At 47.1% G+C, this 18030-nt stretch overlaps 2 protein-coding genes and 2 long non-coding RNA genes across 7 annotated transcripts; 2 read left to right on the top strand and 2 right to left on the bottom strand.

Moving 5' to 3' along the window:
• Positions 1 to 358: 358 nt before the first annotated feature.
• LOC117835851 (uncharacterized) lies at positions 359 to 3622 on the top strand. Of its 3 annotated transcripts, none has more exons than XR_004635974.2 (7): positions 359 to 863; positions 974 to 1145; positions 1745 to 1817; positions 1917 to 2000; positions 2596 to 2699; positions 3002 to 3046; positions 3406 to 3622. It is a non-coding gene; the product is annotated as an uncharacterized lncRNA (long non-coding RNA). The 3 variants fall into 3 exon arrangements; XR_004635973.2 differs by having other exon boundaries at positions 361 to 871; positions 974 to 1142; XR_004635972.2 differs by having other exon boundaries at positions 361 to 863; positions 974 to 1142.
• A 2466-nt stretch (positions 3623 to 6088) lies between these two features.
• On the top strand, positions 6089 to 9792 carry LOC117837913 (serine carboxypeptidase-like 18). 2 transcript variants are annotated; one of them, XM_034717723.2, is made up of 13 exons: positions 6089 to 6570; positions 6639 to 6784; positions 7106 to 7182; positions 7278 to 7400; positions 7494 to 7596; positions 7714 to 7751; positions 7834 to 7935; positions 8189 to 8269; positions 8369 to 8548; positions 8677 to 8748; positions 8929 to 9161; positions 9345 to 9390; positions 9471 to 9566. In XM_034717723.2, the coding sequence occupies exons 1-13, from the start codon at positions 6398 to 6400 to the stop codon at positions 9537 to 9539; spliced, it is 1443 nt and encodes a 480-aa protein (XP_034573614.1). In that variant the 5' UTR covers positions 6089 to 6397; the 3' UTR covers positions 9540 to 9566. The 2 variants fall into 2 exon arrangements, with proteins under 2 accessions (XP_034573614.1, XP_034573613.1); XM_034717722.2 differs by having other exon boundaries at positions 6297 to 6570; positions 9540 to 9792.
• A 1498-nt stretch (positions 9793 to 11290) lies between these two features.
• On the bottom strand, positions 11291 to 14244 carry LOC117837912 (G-type lectin S-receptor-like serine/threonine-protein kinase At1g34300). The gene has a single exon (XM_034717721.2). It carries the CDS (start codon positions 13938 to 13940, stop codon positions 11472 to 11474), a length of 2469 nt encoding a protein of 822 aa, XP_034573612.1. The 5' UTR covers positions 13941 to 14244; the 3' UTR covers positions 11291 to 11471.
• Positions 14245 to 15628: 1384 nt separating this feature from the next.
• LOC117837914 (uncharacterized) lies at positions 15629 to 17984 on the bottom strand. Its single transcript, XR_004636465.2, has 2 exons — positions 16227 to 17984; positions 15629 to 16094 (listed from the first exon to the last, which is right to left on the bottom strand). It is a non-coding gene; the product is annotated as an uncharacterized lncRNA (long non-coding RNA).
• Between the last annotated feature and the right edge of the window lie 46 nt (positions 17985 to 18030).

An 18030-nucleotide genomic window follows, 5' to 3' on the forward strand; every position in this document is an offset into this window, starting at 1 on the left:
ACCCATTACATAAGTGGAGGCTAAACGGCGAGACGAATCTATTAAGCCTAATTAGTCCATGATTTGACAATGTGTTGCTACAGTAAACATTTGCTAATGATGGATTAATTAGGCTTAATAGATTCATCTTGCCATTTAACCTCCACTTATGTAATGGATTTTATAAATAGTATACATTTAATACTCTTAATTAGTATCTAAACATTCGATGTGATACGTGTTAAAAATAAGAAAGGAACCAGACGCCCCCTCAGTCTGCGTACATTCCCATTTCCCTTCGCCGCACTTGTGGCCCATTCTCGCGCACAAAACTCGGCCCACCGGTCAGTCTAAAGACGGAACCCTTCACCTCTTTCTCCCAGTCACCCGTCCGCCGCCTCCGCCACTACTGCCATCTCCCTCGCTCCTCTCCTCCAAAATCGCCGCCCCGTCCTCCAGGCCGGCGCCGCCCCAACCTGCATCCCAGCGCCGCCCCGACCTCATACCCGGCGCCGCCCCGTCCTCCAGACCCCTTGCCGGCGGCCACCCCGTTCCCCGCCCCACTTTGCTCCGCTCCCGAGGCTTAGGGCTCCGGCCGCGCTCCCCTCCCCTCCCCGCATTCCCAATCTCGCCGCCGCCAGCCCGCTTGGCCTCGCCCTCCCCTCTCGCCCAACGGCCGTGTCGGATTGTCTCGCCGCTTGTGTTGGGCGGGTGCGTGGGGGCGGAGGGGGAGGTGAACCTGGAGGCGGCCGCGGCGGTGGCGGCGGCGGCGGAGAGGGACGAGACCGTGGCGCTGCGCCCGCGAGGGAGCTCGTGGTGGGGTACGCGCTCTCGTCGAAGAAGCCCAAGAGCTTCCTCCAGCCCAAGCTCCGGGGGCTCGCCAGGTATTGCGGTGGGACCACGCCCTCCACCTTGGTTTGGTTCCTGACCCTAGGATATTCATTTGCTCTTCCTCTGTCTAATTTTCCCCAAATTGATTTGGTTCCTGACCTAGGGTTTGCGATGTGCGCCGCCGACAATCACTGCCTCCCTCTCTCGGCGGGTGCGAGTCCTCTCCTTCCAAATCCCGTGGTGCCCTGGAGTCCTTGTCGAACCGGCAGCTGGATCAGCGAACTCCGGCTCCAAGCCTCCACCCAGATCTGGATCGATCTCTAGGACCCCAGGTGGTCTAATTTGTGCTCTGCTCTGTTCGACTGAGTGCTTTGTCCTATGTTACTCCTCCTGCAGCAGGCTGTGTGGTCTATTTCGCGCTCTGCTCTGTTCAATTGAGTGCTTCGTGGTTCGTCAAAAAAAATAAGGATACTGCAAGCTCTGCACACCCATTTGTGCCTCTACTACTGACTACCCATGTTCTGCAATTATATATACTGCTAGCTCCAATAGAATTGCTCTTTATCATGAATGAGATGACAATTCAATGTTATGCTATGTAATATTTCCTACCTGTTTATTCTCTTTTGTTGCATCTCTCATGTTGAGGTTTAGATGTTTGGCATAATCTAGTGACACACTGATAATACTAATACTGGTAGTAGTAGAAATTTCTTAGACTAATAATGGGGCTGTGGTATAGTGGCTGTATGATTTGCTAAGAATAAAAATAAGGATATACATTGTTTCTTAGACTAATACTTTGTGCCCAGATATTAAATAAAATTAAATCTGAAGAAGGATTTGTTTTAATAGGAAACGAAATTCATATTTCAGAACGAAGCAGCTGCATAAATTGTTTTATGCTAAATGGTAGCTGTCTATTTGTTTGCAGGAAGTTTGTGGTGCATTGTGTAAATTCCAATCGGCATGCTGAAGTGGATAATTGGGATGCCACAGTGGAAAAGGTAGAACTATTTTTTGTATGGGAAATTTTTCCAAAAATGCCATAAGTATAATCAATGGAGTATCTATGTACCTGTTACAATTGTTGCATTTCCATTCAGGTTGTCCCATACTGATAGCACGTAATGCTATCTATTGCTGTGGAGATTCAAAACATCACATACTCGTTTGCTTCGATTTTTCAGGTATTTTTCATTGCACAAGCTGCATATCAATAGGTAGTTTTCAGTGATAATTTTAGCAAAAATGATCAAAAAGAAAATATGACAATCATGACCTGCATGCATGAGCTGAGATCCAACACATTTTGACTAGAGTTGCTTGGTGTTCAGTGTTCAATATTCTAGCATACTGCAAATGTGTATGCAGTAAAATCTTAGTAATGTGTATGCAATAAAATCTTAGTTGCATTGCAAAGGGCACTCGGTTCTATCATTGCATTGCAAGAGAAGTGATATTTTCTTCCACCACTGCTATCCACATTCGCTAAGCACTAACTTGATGTCTTCTTGCTAATTATTTTTTCTAGGCTTTTAGTATGCATATCTCTAAATGTGTCACCTTATAGCAGCTAAAGTTCGAGTAAATGGTCTTTCTGTTTATGTCATTGATTTTCAGAATTGAGTGCCATGGATACTACTGTCAGAATGCAAATTTGGTAGATTTCAGAATTGACATAAGATATGACTTGCTATATTGTTTTCTTATCTGTGATTTCATTTCTTCACAAATTATTTGCAAGTTCTTTCCTTCAATTCAGTAATGGTTGCAAGTTTTCAGGAATATTTCAATGTCCTATTCGAACTATGAATAGCACATAAGCTGGACTAGAGGCTTATAAACACATGGTTTCCAAATTCTTTCACTGCTCAATGAGCTAGCAGGTTTGTGCCCTTTAACTTCCAGTTAATTCATCAATACATGCTACTGAGAAAAGATTCACTGCAATGTTTATCTGATTTCTGAGAAAACATGAGAAGGCTGCTCGTATTTGTTATGTGCCTACATGAATGAATAAAAGCTTGTATTATTAGGAGGGCATAAAAGGCTAAATCTACACATGCATAGGAAATACAACAATCAAAACAATTTAATGAAATTGGGAAACTCTAATGAGCAAGAATCTGTTGCCTTTTGAAACTGTAGCTATGTTTAACTGATTACTTGAATTTTCTGTTGCTCGTAGTTCTCCATGGAACAGTTGGGAAATTGGAGCTGAGAAATGCTTGAGGTAAAGTCTTTTTGAATTTGTTTCTACTCTTTAGAGTCCTTAGCATTTTACATCTTTATATGGTTCTACCCAGTGATAGCAAAAGTTTCTGTTGGCCTAAATTTCTAACATGGATAGTTGCAACTTTGCTCTTATGATTGTAGACAGTGCTGACTTAGTAGATGAGGGCTCTATTGCTGAGCTTTTCCTCAAAAGATTCACTGCAATATCGTTTTCTAGGTAGCAGGGTAACATATACAAGATGCTTAAAAATTTGTTCACACTGTTGCTCGTACAATGTAGAGATCATTGTATTTGTTTTATTCTCAAAGCCAATGTTTGTAGAATGTTGCTGATTGCATACCAATGTTGAGTTTCAGGAACTTCATGGTGGTGGCAGGCAGCAGCTTATCGACAACAAGGTGATCAAAGTGCTGATCCAGTGTTTGATTTGTTTTTGATTATCTGGAGATGGCTTTATTGTTTTGGAGGCAAACAATCCAAATATGTAGCTAGGATGTGTATGATTGATGGACATCATGAGCTACTGATGTTGTTATGTGGCTACATGAATTGAATGAAAGCTTTTATAGCTAATGTGGTCACTTGCTTTGTGATGGATGTGTACATGGATATTACATTAATCTTTGTTTTGGATTTTTTTGATATATCTAAACAACCCTGTTGGTCGGTATAAACTCCTAAATCGGTATAAACATGTTGGGTGGTCGGTATAAACTTATACCGATGCCACTTATAATGACTTATAGCTGGGGTCGGTCAACTCTATACTGACCGATGATTCGTCCTTACAACGACTTACACTGACTACAACGAAGTCGGCCCTGATGGGCTGTGGTATAGTGTCCCCTGATGGGCTGTGGTATAGTGTTCCCTGGTTCGCTTTTCCTGGTTTTGCATCCTATGCGCGGGTTCAAGTGGGGGGAGCTGGTTTGTTTCCTTCCATTTTCTATTGGTTCATTGTGATGGACAAGAATTTGACGGCAGAATCATTGCTCCCCCACCTCCTCTCCTTCCCCTCCTCACCTTCTCTCTCCTCCCTCTCCTCCTCTGCCAGATTCGGCCGGCCCCTACTCCCTCTCCCTCGGCTCTTCCTCCCTCTCCCCCGACCGAGGCGGGCGCAGGCTGGGAGGTGCAGCCGAGGCGGCTCAGGCGCGGCTAGGGCTGGGGCGGCGCGGGTGGTCGGGGCCGAGGTCGGGCGGCCGGGGCAGCCTCCTCGTCGGCTCCTTGCTACTGGCGCCTCTAACTCCTCCACCATGGGATGCGGCCGCGTCCACCACCGACGCAGATGGGTGAAGGAAGATCCCGCCGGCACCGCATCTTCTTCCTCTGCTCCCGCAGGCATCTGCAGCCTCCTGCTCCTTCGATCGCTTCGGCGAAGGGGACGCGGAGGAGGAGGCCATAGGACTGGGCTCCTCCACCATGGGATGCGGCCGCGTCCACCACCGACGTAGATGGGTGAAGGAAGATCCCGCCGGCACCGCATCTTCTTCTTCTGCTCCCGCAGGCATCTGCAGCCTCCTGCTCTTTCGATCGCTTCGGTGAAGGGGATGCAGAGGAGGAGGTCATAGGACCCGGAGGGCAGATGGGGGCGGAGGATGGAAGAGGCGCGGCCGGGTGGAGGACGAGGTGCGAGCGGAGAAGATGGCTCCGTCTCAATGTTGTAGATCTCGCGGATGGCGTCGTGGAGCTTCCGCCACAACTTGTCGAAGAACTTGGGGTCGATCTCCACGCGGTGCCAAAAGGGCTCGATCTTCGTCCCGCGCTTCTATTTATACTGGTACAACATAAGAACGCGACCTCGATTCCGATCCAAGTCGGCGAAGACATCGATCCCGACACGCCCGGCCTCAATTCCGATCCGAGTCGGTGGCAACCTCGATTTCCAAATCAGTGAGGACTTATGCAACATTGAGGGGCCGCCGCCACCGGCGCCAGGTCTCGGTGCCGTGGCTGCCGGAGGCGTGGACGAGAAGACAGAGGCGGCCGCTACCAGCGCCAGGTCTCGGTGCCGTGGCTGCCGCCATGGTGCGGGTAGAGAGGGAGGGAAGGGGAAGAAGGAGCCGCGGGCGAGAAGACAGAGGCGGCTAGACATATGGGAGGGAGCCGTGGCAGCGGCAGACGAATGAGAGAAATGGAATGGGAAATGGAAGGGGAGGTGGACGGGCGAAGGAGAAGACGTGCGGTGCGGACAGGTCTGTGTACAGAAAACAGATTAATGAATATGGACCCACATGTCGGTGTACTAATTAATAATTAGGCTCACATGTCAACGAGATTAAGTTGGACCAAACAAAAAAAGTGGACAGAAACGTTGCTCACTTTAATAATAGATTTAATTTAATTAATAATAGGTATATATATATAAGTAGGTAAGATAAGATAAGATATTTTTGGATGTGCATTTATAATCAACCAATGAGTAGGCTAAGCTACATGGCGTGCATGATCTGCAAGCAGGTTAATAAAATCAACTCGGAATAATAGATTTAATTTAATTAATAATATATATATATAGGTAAGCTAAGATAAGATATTTTTGGATGTGCATTTATAATCAACCAATGAGTAGGCTAAGCTACACGGCGTGCATGATCAGCAAGCAGGTTAATAAAATCAACTCGGAGTAAGCTACAGGATTTTGCAATCAATGTCATCACGCGGCACGAGCGAGTGCGACTGAAAGCTACCCTTTTTGATTTCCTACGACTTTAATAATAAGTTTAATTTAATTTAATTAATTCAATTAATAATAGGTATATATATATAAGTAGGTAAGATAAGATAAGATATTTTTAGATGTGCATTTATAATCAACCAATGAGTAGGCTAAGTTACACGCCGTGCATGATCTGCAAGCAGGTTAATAAAATCAACTCGGAGAATCGACATGACTTTGTGGTACAATCAATGTTATTATGCGGCACGAGCGCGCGCGACTGAAAGCTACCCTTTTTTTATTTCCTACGGGATACGCCTGCACTTCTTTGTTCCTAGCTGACATATAACCCGGGATCGAAAAGGAAGCAACGGAGGGGCGGATGAGACGCCTGGAATTGGATTATCCCTCCTCTGCTCCAGAGTCAATCGTCATATGCAGTTGCTGCAAACATAACGAGCAGAGGAAAAGTATGGCATAAAGGAATTCAGGCAAAGCAAGAAAGCACATGCGTATATAGATAAAACGAACCAACGAACAAGCAGAAAAGTTAGAGAGAGAGAGAGAGAGAGAGAGAGAGAGAGAGAGAGAGAGAGAGAGAGAGAGAGAGAGAGAGAGAGAGAGAGAGAGAGAGAGAGAGAGAGAGCAGAAGGATAAGTATTAATAGGGCCTCCGGCACTGGTTTCGGCGAAATGGCACGAACAAGGTTCCCCGGAAAACTCTGCTGCGCCACCTTCTTCTTCTTGCTCTGCTGCTCCTATGCTTCCCGGCCGTCGCGCCCTCCCATCTCCAACAGCAGCGGCGGCGGCGCGATCACCCATCTCCCTGGCTTCCAGGGCCCCCTCCCCTTCCACCTCCAGACAGGGTACGCATACTAGTAGTAGCTTGTTTGCTCTCCCTGCTTCCATATGAACTTGACCTCCATGTCTGCAGGTACGTGGAGGTGGACCAGAGCAATGGCGTCCGCCTTTTCTACTACTTCGTCCGCTCCGAGCGCAGCCCGGCCGACGACCCTCTCATGCTCTGGCTCACCGGCGGCCCCGGGTGCTCCGTCCTCAGCGGCCTCGCCTACGAGATCGGTATGCACGCCACGACCAGTGATCCATCCAGCTATTCTTCGTTTTCGCCAACACAATTGCAGTTTGCTCCTCTCAGTGTTAGCTTTTGCCATGCTCTGCGCTTCGATGCATACGAGGGTATCCCGCTTGTTTCTCCAGTAGATATGCCAAGCTTGTCCTTTTCATATGTAGCCATACAATGGTAGTCTAAACTACGTTGTCGTTTGCTTCTTTTGCCACCGTCATGCCTTGGTACTTGCTATCGTTATCTTGTTCATTTCGTTCAATGGAAAAAAAGTAAGACGAGAATATGTGTACATTATTATCACACTACTTTTGCAGGCCCTCTCAGCTTCGACATTAAGGGCAATGTCGACGGCTTCCCTAAGTTGATGTACAATCAAGATTCATGGACCAAGGTTAGTACTTCACCTCTCAATCTTTCAAACTCCGTGTAGCTGGCAAAATGCAACATCTTATATATTGCTCCTTCAAACTCTTTTGCACAATCCAGGTGAGCAATGTCATTTTTCTTGATTCTCCAGTTGGTGCTGGATTTTCATATTCCGACACGGACCGAGGATACGTGTCAAGTGATACCAAAGCTGTCAACCAAATTCTCATCTTCCTCAGAAAGGTCACATCTCTTGCAATTAATTTTATTTTTCAATTATCAGAAACCTTAATTGATAAGCATGTATGCATTGTTCTACTGTAATTAATTTTGCAGTGGTTTGAAGAGCATCCAGAGTTCTTGTCAAATCCTCTATATATCGCCGGTGATTCGTACTCTGGCAAGATAGTGCCAACCATCGCCTCTGAAATCGCCAGGGGTAACTTATCATGCCTTCAGGGTTTCTGTTGATTTTGTTCCCCTTTTGTGCACACCCATGTCTCTTTCTCAATGCATTTTTTCTCTACAATAACTTAGTTACATAGTAACTTTTCAGGTAAAGAAGGTGGCCATGAACTAAATTTCAATCTAAAGGTTTGAGCATTGTAGTACAATTAGCTGGGCATAATAGCTCTCAACATAAAGCTTACATAATGTTTTTCGCTATCATGTTCAGGGCTACCTCGTAGGCAATCCAGTCACAGATTCTAACTTTGATGATCCATCCAAAATTCCATTTGCTCATGGGATGGGTATCATATCGGACGAAATATATGAGGTGAGAATGGACAAAATTAATTGAACAGCATCATATGGTACCGTTGGGTTTCTAAGACTGAATTTAACACAACTTTTACTATGCAAATTTTAGTAGAGCTTACTGCTCGGATCTTTGTTGTATGACCTCAAGTGTCAAGCTAAATAGAACATTCTGGCAATAAAACTGTTTGCAGTGGAATGGTATAACGGCAAATGGTTGATAGTGTTGTCCCTGTTTAATTGTTTATTTACTTGCTTCTTGCTATTTTCAGTCATACAAGAAGAGCTGCAGTGTTGGCGACAACAGCCACCAAAGCATTGAGTGCATCAACAGCCTTTACGCCATACAAGAGGCACATATATTTCTTGTTTCCAAGCATGACATTTCTATTCACATCTCCAACGATACTGCTACAGAGTGACTGACAAATTAAATGGTTTATTTTTCAAAGTGCCTCAAAGGCATATGCCCGAACCATGTTCTGGAGCCCGTCTGCGCTTTTGCGAGTCCTCATGCTCACAAGATGGAGACGAAGCCAAACCTAAATTCAGGCCCGAGGGAGATGCTCCAGCTCCAGGAGTATACTGCAGATGCACAGCTTAACTTGTCTGAGATTTCATTGCAGTGCAGAGTCAGTGACCAAATGTGCTCTCCCTTTTCTCTTCAATTTAGTACTTGGTGCATTTTTGCTTATATGCGACTTTCAAGAGATCTTATCTGACGTCTCAAAATTATCAAACCATTCTTGGCACTTGGCAGACTGCAGGATACATAATGTCCAGCGTATGGGCAAACAATGCCTCAGTAAGAGAGGCTCTTGGTATTCACAAGGTTTGATAGCCTAAACTGATTTTAAATAAATGCAGCACACTCTCTGTTACAATATGTTTAGATGTGCTACCGCGCAACGATAATCTTCATAACGTTTAACATGACCCTAAATCATTTCAAACAGAACTATCCCACCCTTTGATAATCTAAAAAAGGTAACCCTTCAACACTGCAACACAGGGCACGGTTCCTTCATGGTCAAGGTGCAACTACTCCATACCTTATACTAGTGACATTCCAAGTACGGTGAAGTACCATCTGGACGTGACCACTAAGGACTACAGGAGCCTTGTTTACAGTGGCGATCATGACATGATTATACCTCATATCGGCACGCAAGCCTGGATTAAGTCCCTTAATTTCTCTATTATGGATCACTGGAGGCCATGGTTTGTCGATGGGCAAGTTGCAGGGTGAGTCCACATTACAGTAATTGGTCTAGAAACACAATTACATGGTACTCAGACAGGCTACTGTCTGAACATCGAACCACCTGCTTAAGAAAAAAAAAAGTAGTTTTTTTTTTGCCCTAAAGATTTGTTCCGAAAAAACTCAGTTATGCAATAGCCTGTTGACCAGATAAACTTTTTATGCAGATTTACAAGGTCATACTCTAATAACCTTACATTCGCAACTGTGAAGGTAAGAAAGACACATGTATCTTCAATTATCAATCTATCCATTGATCAGCAGGAAACCTTTTTCCTGTTTTGTTGTGTCAGCATGAAGATTACTGTCTCATACCAGCCAAGAAGATAGATCCTGATACATTTCGCTGTATATCATCATAGGGTGGTGGGCATACTGCTCCGGAGTACATGCCAAGGCAGTGCTTTGCTATGTTTGCACGGTGGATTTCTGGTGATCCCCTTTGATGCCCTACATTCGAGCTCCAAGCTTCGTTAATTAGTTACTCGCTGCATTACATTGCAAGAGAAGTGCATTGGTTGGTATAGAGTTTTGCAAGCAAAGCTGGTGTACAAAGGAACAATGAAAAGAAATGTTTAAGGAAGCCTGGTTTATAATGCAAATTCATCTTAGGTATGTATCATTTTATTCATCCTAGTGATGGCTGAAAAACCTCCCGAGCTGTGAAAAATAAAAAATCTCACTGAAAAAGAAAGGAAAAGACCTCAGCCATCTATAAATATTGATAGGTGAAGAAAAGAAAAGATGCCAACCATCTGTTTGCTTTGTCGAACGTGACGAAGTGTCGAAGTCGAAGTGGTGGTCTTTTAACCATTGTTTCACACAGACTCCATCAATGGCAATATAAACTGAGATCCTGAGATCCACATCACGAACACAGCCACAATTTCGACTATTATATCCAAAATTTGTGTTGCGCATGTTTCATTAAGAGAAAGAAGCAATAGTACAATGACAAGGATCTTGAAGCGCAGGTAGCAGAGGACACCTCACATGGTTGCACACATGACAACACTACAAACACAGAGCACAGAAACAACCTGCTGCCACACAACGCATGAAACTACAAGCCTGACGGAATGGATCACCAAGCACGTAGGCGCAACCCTGGCTGAGGGTCCAGCACCCAAGCTGGACATTCAAACCAGAACCTCTCTAGCGTCGAAGATCTACCAACTTGGTAAATGGTGGGCCAAATTATAAACCAGAAGGTCCATAAGTTTGCATGGGCTTGGGCTGAAACAGTATAGAAAAAAAGACATAGCACATCAACAATCAGCCCAAAACACAGAGAGAAGGTGGAAAAAGGCAACACAAATCGCAAAGAACTTCACGGCCGTCCAAAATTTGGCTGATGAGATGCATAAAAATTGGACTCTTTGCAAATAGATAGAAACTCTGTTAAAAGAAAGGTTCCACGAAACAAGTACTTCCCATTCCAAATTGCAGGTCATTTTGACTTTTCTAGTTCATAGATATTATTATACGATGCATAATAACATCTATGAACCCAAACATGTATGAATGCATAATAATATTTATGAATCTAGAAAAACCAAAACGACCTACAATTTAGAACGGAAGGAGTAGTTAGCACGAAAAATCTAGATCACTAGATGGGATATGCGTTCTCCAATTCTGAAACACAGTAAAGAGAGGGAATGGAGGGAATCCTGTAAAGAAAATCGGAGGCGACACACGGATGGCCCATTGGTAATGCGGCAGTCACGTGCTCCCATGTGAATACCATGAGCTTCATCGTGTTGGTAAAAGAAAATTGAGACCTTTTTCTATTTTGCTGAGAGCTGAGCTTTCGTGACGTGTCTCTGACCTGAAGCAAGATGGACTTTTATAGCAAAGCAACAGTAATCCGCCAATTAGTCAGTCGCGTTGAATCGTTGACCTGTCAAAGTCAACGCTGCACAGTAGTCTACGCCGTTGGTGTTTGACCGGTATGAAGAAAGGGACACGTTTGGGATCTGGAAATCCAAGGGCCAGACGAGGCGTAACGAAGACCAGAAAACAGTGATTTCCTGGCACCTTCTCTTTCTCATAGCAGATGATGATCACTCTGTTTTGCTTTTGCTCTGTTTCGGCCGAGACCAGGCAGAAATATATGAGTTTCTTTCTTCCATTCCATCAGGGGGAACATCCTTTTTCTTAAAAAAGCCCCCAACAGGGGAACTCGATCTGCAGTTGCTGCAGTAGTACGCAGTAACTAGTAGTGGTAATTTCTATAAACGAACAGCAGGGGAATTCACATTCACATCTGGCTGGAATGGCCAGCTGATCGACTAGTCGTCCTGGACGCAGAAGATGGTGGGCTTGACGGGGTCGGTGATCTCGACGGACCCCTCGAGCATCTTGGCCACCTTCCCCATGGAGGGCCTCATCTCGGCGCGGTCCTGCAGGCACCACATGGCGGTCTTGACCATGCGCTCGACGGTGGCGACGCTGGCGGCGTCGTCGTAGGAGGCGGCGATGCGCGGGTCGATGATGTCGTCGATGCGGCGCTCCACGTAGACCTTCTCGTACGCCCACTTGGGGAAGTACCAGTCCTCGCTGCCCACCGACTCCTGCCGGAACCCGTAGTTGCGGCGGCCGGAGACGATCTCGAGCAGCACCATGCCGAAGCTGTAGACGTCGGCCTTGGCCGTGATGGGCTCCCGGTGGATGACCCACTCGGGGGCCATGTACCCGCGGGTGCCCCGGATCCGGGACATGGTCACCTTGTCGCGCTTGCTCGTCAGCTTGGACAGCCCGAAGTCGGACACCTTGGGGCAGAAGTCGTCCTCCAGCAGGATGTTCTCCGGCTTGATGTCGCAGTGGAGCACCCACTCCAGGCACTCCTCGTGGAGGTACGCGATGGCGCGGGCCACGCCCAGGGCGATGCGGTAGCGGGTGTGGAGGTCAAGCAATGGCTGCTGCTGCTGTTGCTCCGACGAGGAGGAGTTGTCGTTCTCCTCTCCGGCAGCAGCAGCGCCGCCGCCGCCACCAGCGAAGAGGTACTTGTCGAGCGAGCCGTTGGGCACGTACTCGTAGACGAGCATCCGCTGGTCCCGGTCGGCGCAGAACCCCCACATGCGGACCAGGTTGAGGTGGTGCATCCGGGCGATGATGGTCACCTCCGCCCAGAACTCCGCCTCGCCGCCGCCCACGCTGTGCAGCTGCTTCACCGCCACGGCGCGCCGGTCGGGGAGCTCGCCGCGGTACACCGTCCCGTACGCCCCGCGCCCCACCACGTCGGAGAAGTCCTTCGTCGCCGCCTTCAGCTCCGCGTGCGAGAACCGCCGGGGCCCGCCGGCGGGGAGGTACTCCAGCCCCAGCGTCCGCGCCATCTCCCGGTACTGCGAGTACTTGCGCAGGAACGCCCAGAACGACAGCACCCCGGCCAGGAGCTCCACCGCGAACAGCGCCGTGATGATGGCCACGTTCCGGATCGTCGTCTTCGCCTGCTTCGGCGGCACCGGTAGCGCCAGCCGCACCGGGCACACCGTCTGGATCATGTCCGTCATCCCCGTGAACGGGTTGCTGTCGTTGTCCGAGGACACCACCCGCAGGTACGTCGACATCTCCGTCGCCGGGGACCAGTACCCGTCCACCAGCCGATTGTACTGGAGGCACGTCCGGTCGCCGCCGAATTTGTACCCGAACGCCACGCAGCCCGCGTCCTGCCGGCAGATTCTCTCGCATTCCGCGAGGTTCTGCGGCGTCTGCTTCTTCATCCAGGGGCCAGAGTCCGACAGCGTGTTGAGCGCGCCGCCGGAGAAGGAGATGAAGTCCATCCGGACGAACTTGTCGTCGTTGCCCCTGCCGGTGTAGTTCTGCTTCGGCGCGCAGGGGCCGTCCGCGGTAGCGTTGCGGTACCCCGGCGGGCAGACGCAGCTGACGCTGTCGGCGCCGACGGGGACGCAGATCCTGCTGGCATTGCAGGTGCCCCGGATGGTGCAGAGCTCCTGCACGAGCTGCCACACCACGTTCCACCGCCGGGTCTTGGGCAGCAGGCTGTAGAGCCGCAGGTTGCCGTCGTCGTCGAGCGTGAGCCGCCGCACCCGTTTGCTGGTGCCTTGGTCCGAGGCGATGAGCTGCCCGTTCCCGCCGCTCAGGAGGAGCTTGCCGTCGTTGGTGAGGTTGAGCAGGGAGCCGCCGCCGCTGATGTTGGCGTACATCAGGTTGCCGTACTGCAGCGTGGCGGACTTGACGAGCGTGTAGCGGCCGTTGGCGGACTGGAGCGTCCTGTTGGCGCTGCCTCCCCCTGGTATGGCCTGCCCCGCCATGAGCGTGTTGATTGGCTCGGAGAAGCTCGACCAGGCCGCGCCGTAGACGAGACTCCCCGAGTCGTTGAGCTGCAGAACCGCCGTGCCCGTGGAGGAATTCATGGCAGGGGACCAGATGGCGGTGTTGTTCCCGCCGGCAGTCCAGGCGAGCCGGCCCGAAGCGTCGACGGCGAGCGCGGAGGTGCCGTCGGCCACGACGGCATCGATGGGGGAGGAGTCGGCGGATTTGTGGGCGTACCAGATGACGGCCCTGTCGGTGGAGTTGGCGCCGACGACCCAGACGGCGAAGCGGTAACTGGGCGGAGCGGGCGGAGCGGAGCTCGCCGCCACGAACCCGGCGGCGAAGTCCCCTTGCGGCGAGACGAGGGTGCGGTTGCTGTCGGCGGGGCGCCAGGCCGTGTCGTTGGCGGAGAAAGAGGGCATCCGCTGCGCGGCAGCGAGGAGCGGGACGAGCAGGATGAGGCAGAGGAAGGGGAGGGACGCCATGGCCGGTGCCCGCGCAGGAGCCGCTGGGCTGGGCTAGTCGGAGGAGAGGAGAGTCCCTGCGCTGCGAATCGAGCAGCAGCCAGGACTGCCCCCCTCTTCTCCTCCGCGATCTGGTGTGGATTGGAAATCAATGGCGATTACCAGACGAAGACAACGACTGGGCGAAGCGGCTGCTAATTGCTCCAGTAAACTAATTGCTCCAGGTCCATTCCACCGCAATCACATCATCCTATGAGGATTGCAAAGGAGACCACATACTGGCAGGTCAGTCCAGTCTTCCCTTCCCCTTGTTCCATTCCGGTACTGCTCATGGCGTGCCCCGAGCGGCAATCCCCCGTGTCATTGTCATTGTCATGTCATGTGGGCCCAAAGAAGGGATCAGATCGGAGCTTCCCTCCCTGTCTATCGTCGGTGGACAGTGGACTTGTCCAAAGACAAAAGAACAGCCATGGTGGTGGCCCATGGCGGCCGGGGGTGGGGAAGACCGAAGACTTTGACTTGCATGTTCATTTTCAGAGTTCACGATTCTCACGAACCGGTTTGCAAATACTCACGTCGCTCCTCAAGTTGGATTGCATTACTTGCAGGAAACCTGTGGGTTTTCGCCATGGTTCAGCTTCGATTCCAGTAATCTTCTCGACTTCTCTCGTACAAACAAATCGATTACCATTTCTTTAAGAAAAGAGTGTTTAATTAGTTATATTGGAAGAAGTCCATTTTATTACTATAAAATCATTCACTTTTTTCATTAGATATTTCAGTTAGTCCAATCTACGATTTATCTTCTTTTTTTTCCCGCAAGTCATAACTGAGTCTAAATTGTGTAGGGTGACATAGGCTATCATAAATTATATGTTACAAAAAAACTATAAAGAACTTTCCATGGTTAGTTTCATAGGTTCTAATATTAATTATTTTTAGATATAAAAATTGCAAAAAGTAATGATAAGAATTATTAAAAGTATTTTTCTAACATAGGATGTCACTTAACATCACCCTACAAATTTTAAAGTAAACAAACCGAACTTGTATACGAAGAAATGAAAATGACAAAATCTCAGTACAATTCATATTGAACCAACTAAAATTGTTTCTAGGTAGAGAAGAAGATGGTTACGTTAAGCCAAAATTTTCTTCGGAGGGTCAAACAAACAGGGTCGATTGTTTTAGAAAGTGAAAATAACCTTTTCCTTGGTTACTTTGCCATCTGGACAATCCCTTTCTTAGGCAAAAGAAGAAAGATTCGTCTATAGTTTGCTTAGACATTTTTGCCCAATCTGCACCTGATTTTTGGAGCCTTGGATCAACCCAATGGCTCATATGTGTCCAAATCCCTAATTTGTGAGCACTCAAGTTATTTAGAAAGAATTTGGGTGTTTTCTTAGTGTATAAATTTAATGTCTGAATTGAACTGTTGCAAAATTCAAGTATTTTAGGGGAGTTTAGCACATGGACTTGTTTCATTATAACATAACTGAAACTTCAATGTAAATTGACTGAAAACGTACGTGTGAACAAAAGTTTATTAGGTGCCAGAAATTTAAAAGTAGGTGTGTTTCCCTCCTATCTATGTACTCGGGGATAGAAAAAAGAGGGAGTGTCTAGCCATCTTCCGAGTGATTTGTCTGTTGGCAATCAACCACCTTTTAGACCAATACCATAATGACACGTCATATGGGCACGCGAAGGGTGAAACTGAGGCCTTGTTTAGTTATCAAAATTAGGAATGCTACAGAATTTATTTCCAACCGAATTTGCTGTGCTGTTCAGATCTGTTGTCAGAAGGTAAGTCACGTCTCTTCCACCCTCTCTTCTGAAAGCAAATCTATCACCAAGGCCGATTTCGGATCATAGCTTTCAGGGGCAGGTAATGACTTTCGTGCAAATACGTACTAGTGCTAGAATATTGAACCTCCCGTCCATTACATGGAACTATTATCGGTATATCTATTGGTTATTCACTTCTAAAACAATACAGGACACCGTTGCAAGTGAAGATGCAAAAAACAAAAGAACAATGTGACAACTTCCCAACTGTCTCCTAATTGCGAGAAGATTGTTAACTATGTTGAAGAAAGGCTCAACTGGAAAGGTATAGGACTTGCACTTAATAACTGAATTATCATGGATAAGTTGGCATAGTTCGTCAATGACCTGAAAGAAAAATGTACAGTCAACAATGTTTACCTCAAATAGACAAGTGAAGAAAAAAAGAAAGATAAAGATAGACAAAAAAAAAATAGGGGAGAAAATGGAGATTTACTGCTTTGAGTACAATGAATTTACCTCTACTGGCAAGTAATCACCATATAACAGCACAAGTGTTTCTTTGGTTTTCTTGACATAAAAAAAAAGTGTTTCTCGAGAAGCCTTTTGTTTTCATGCTCCCTCCGTCGAAGAACCTGCTCTGCTTTGTGGAATAACCCATACCAAATGAAAGCAGAAGCATATGAACAAAAATTAAATGAGCAATTGAAAGGAATAGCCTGAGGGTATAAACGACCTAGAAAATGTTTTACTGAGCAGTTCAAAAGAACATGTTATGTGCAAGCGGATAAAAAAACAATTTGGAAAAAAAGGTATATTCGAAAAAATGTACATATCTATGTTTTACAGAATGCAACAAATTCCTCCATCAAGTTTATGTGTCCAGTTGAAAGTATATCCTGCTAAAAGAATACCTATATATTACAGATGATTGAAATTGAACTGAAAAATAAAAAAGGTTAATGATAAAAGGAGGGAATACAATGTTATTAGGTTGCAGGTTTTCGGATTCGGGAGGGCTATCCACATGCTCAACTCCAGTAGTGTTAGCAGGCAAAACACGGCCCGTGCAGTTCTTCCTTTTGAATGATATCTATTTGGACATGAACACAATTGGTCGGTGCCTCAGTGGCCCCAAAAACCACAATTAAACATATGAGGATCGCCTGTAAATAAAGCAGTAGTGCTTGCAACTATTTAGTTCTTGATTCAGCATAACATCTAAAGAAGCTTATGCAAAAAACAAAAATAATTATCATTACATGCCTTCCTCAAAACAACAATGTTAACAAGTCACATAAAGAAGAGAATCCTGCAGTTCATAGAATATAGCATTACTAGCAAAAAAGTAGTAGTAATAGTGGCGCAACAACCACACTTGAAAACACGCTTTCTCTTTAGGGTAACATTCTAGCTAGCTCTCTAAAATAACATAGCCGATCTGATGCACAGATAAGGTGCCAGTGAACTAAATATATGGGTGTCAAAGCTGACGGATCTTGTTGAACACCGCCAGCGCCCTGGGACTGCAACAGCAAGGCCTGCTCCTGACCACTACTTAACACAGAATCCCGCGAGGGGCGTTGTCATCCATTGTGAAAAAGTCATAAACAAAACAAAAAATGAACTTAAAACAAAGGAGGCCCTAAAAGTTGTGCGGGGGGAGCAGTACTACATCTGGAGAAGCCACACATAGGTTAATAGCACGATACGAGAAGAGAGGAACAGCTAATTCCCCTTCCCTGAAATCCCCCATCAACCCTGACTATGAAGAGCTGCCCCTAAAACCAAATTTGATAATCACCACACTACCACATGCACCCATATCTCAAAATTAGTTGAACGAATCAGATGAGAAATTAGTGGATTAAAGCAAATGCAAAATGAAGGGGACTTGAGGCCACCTGGGGCGGGAGGGACGATTGCGCTGCTCCAGGTTGAACGGAGCAAGAGGGGAGTGAACAACCTAACCTTTGCTGGCATCGCAATCCATAGAAATCGCCGCCCCCACGACGTCTCGCATCCCCGCCGCACGCCGTCTCCCGTCGTCGCTCGCCATCGACGGCGCGGCGAGCTCTACGAAGGAGACATCAAATGATACTGGAAATCTCTCGGGGGTAGGAAGGAGGGGATGCCGGACCAACAACCTAAATGGGCCAACAAAAATAACAACAGATGTACTAGCACCCGGGCGTCCAATAATTTTTTTTATCAAACGTTCCGTCGCAACATTGAAAAATAACTATCGGAACATCAAAAATCAACACTTGCAACAATGAGGATTGCAACACCTTTACGTGCATGAAACATCTCGAATCATTTC

This window comes from Setaria viridis, chromosome 9 (genome assembly GCF_005286985.2).
Source record: "Setaria viridis chromosome 9, Setaria_viridis_v4.0, whole genome shotgun sequence".
Lineage (NCBI taxonomy): Eukaryota > Viridiplantae > Streptophyta > Magnoliopsida > Poales > Poaceae > Setaria > Setaria viridis.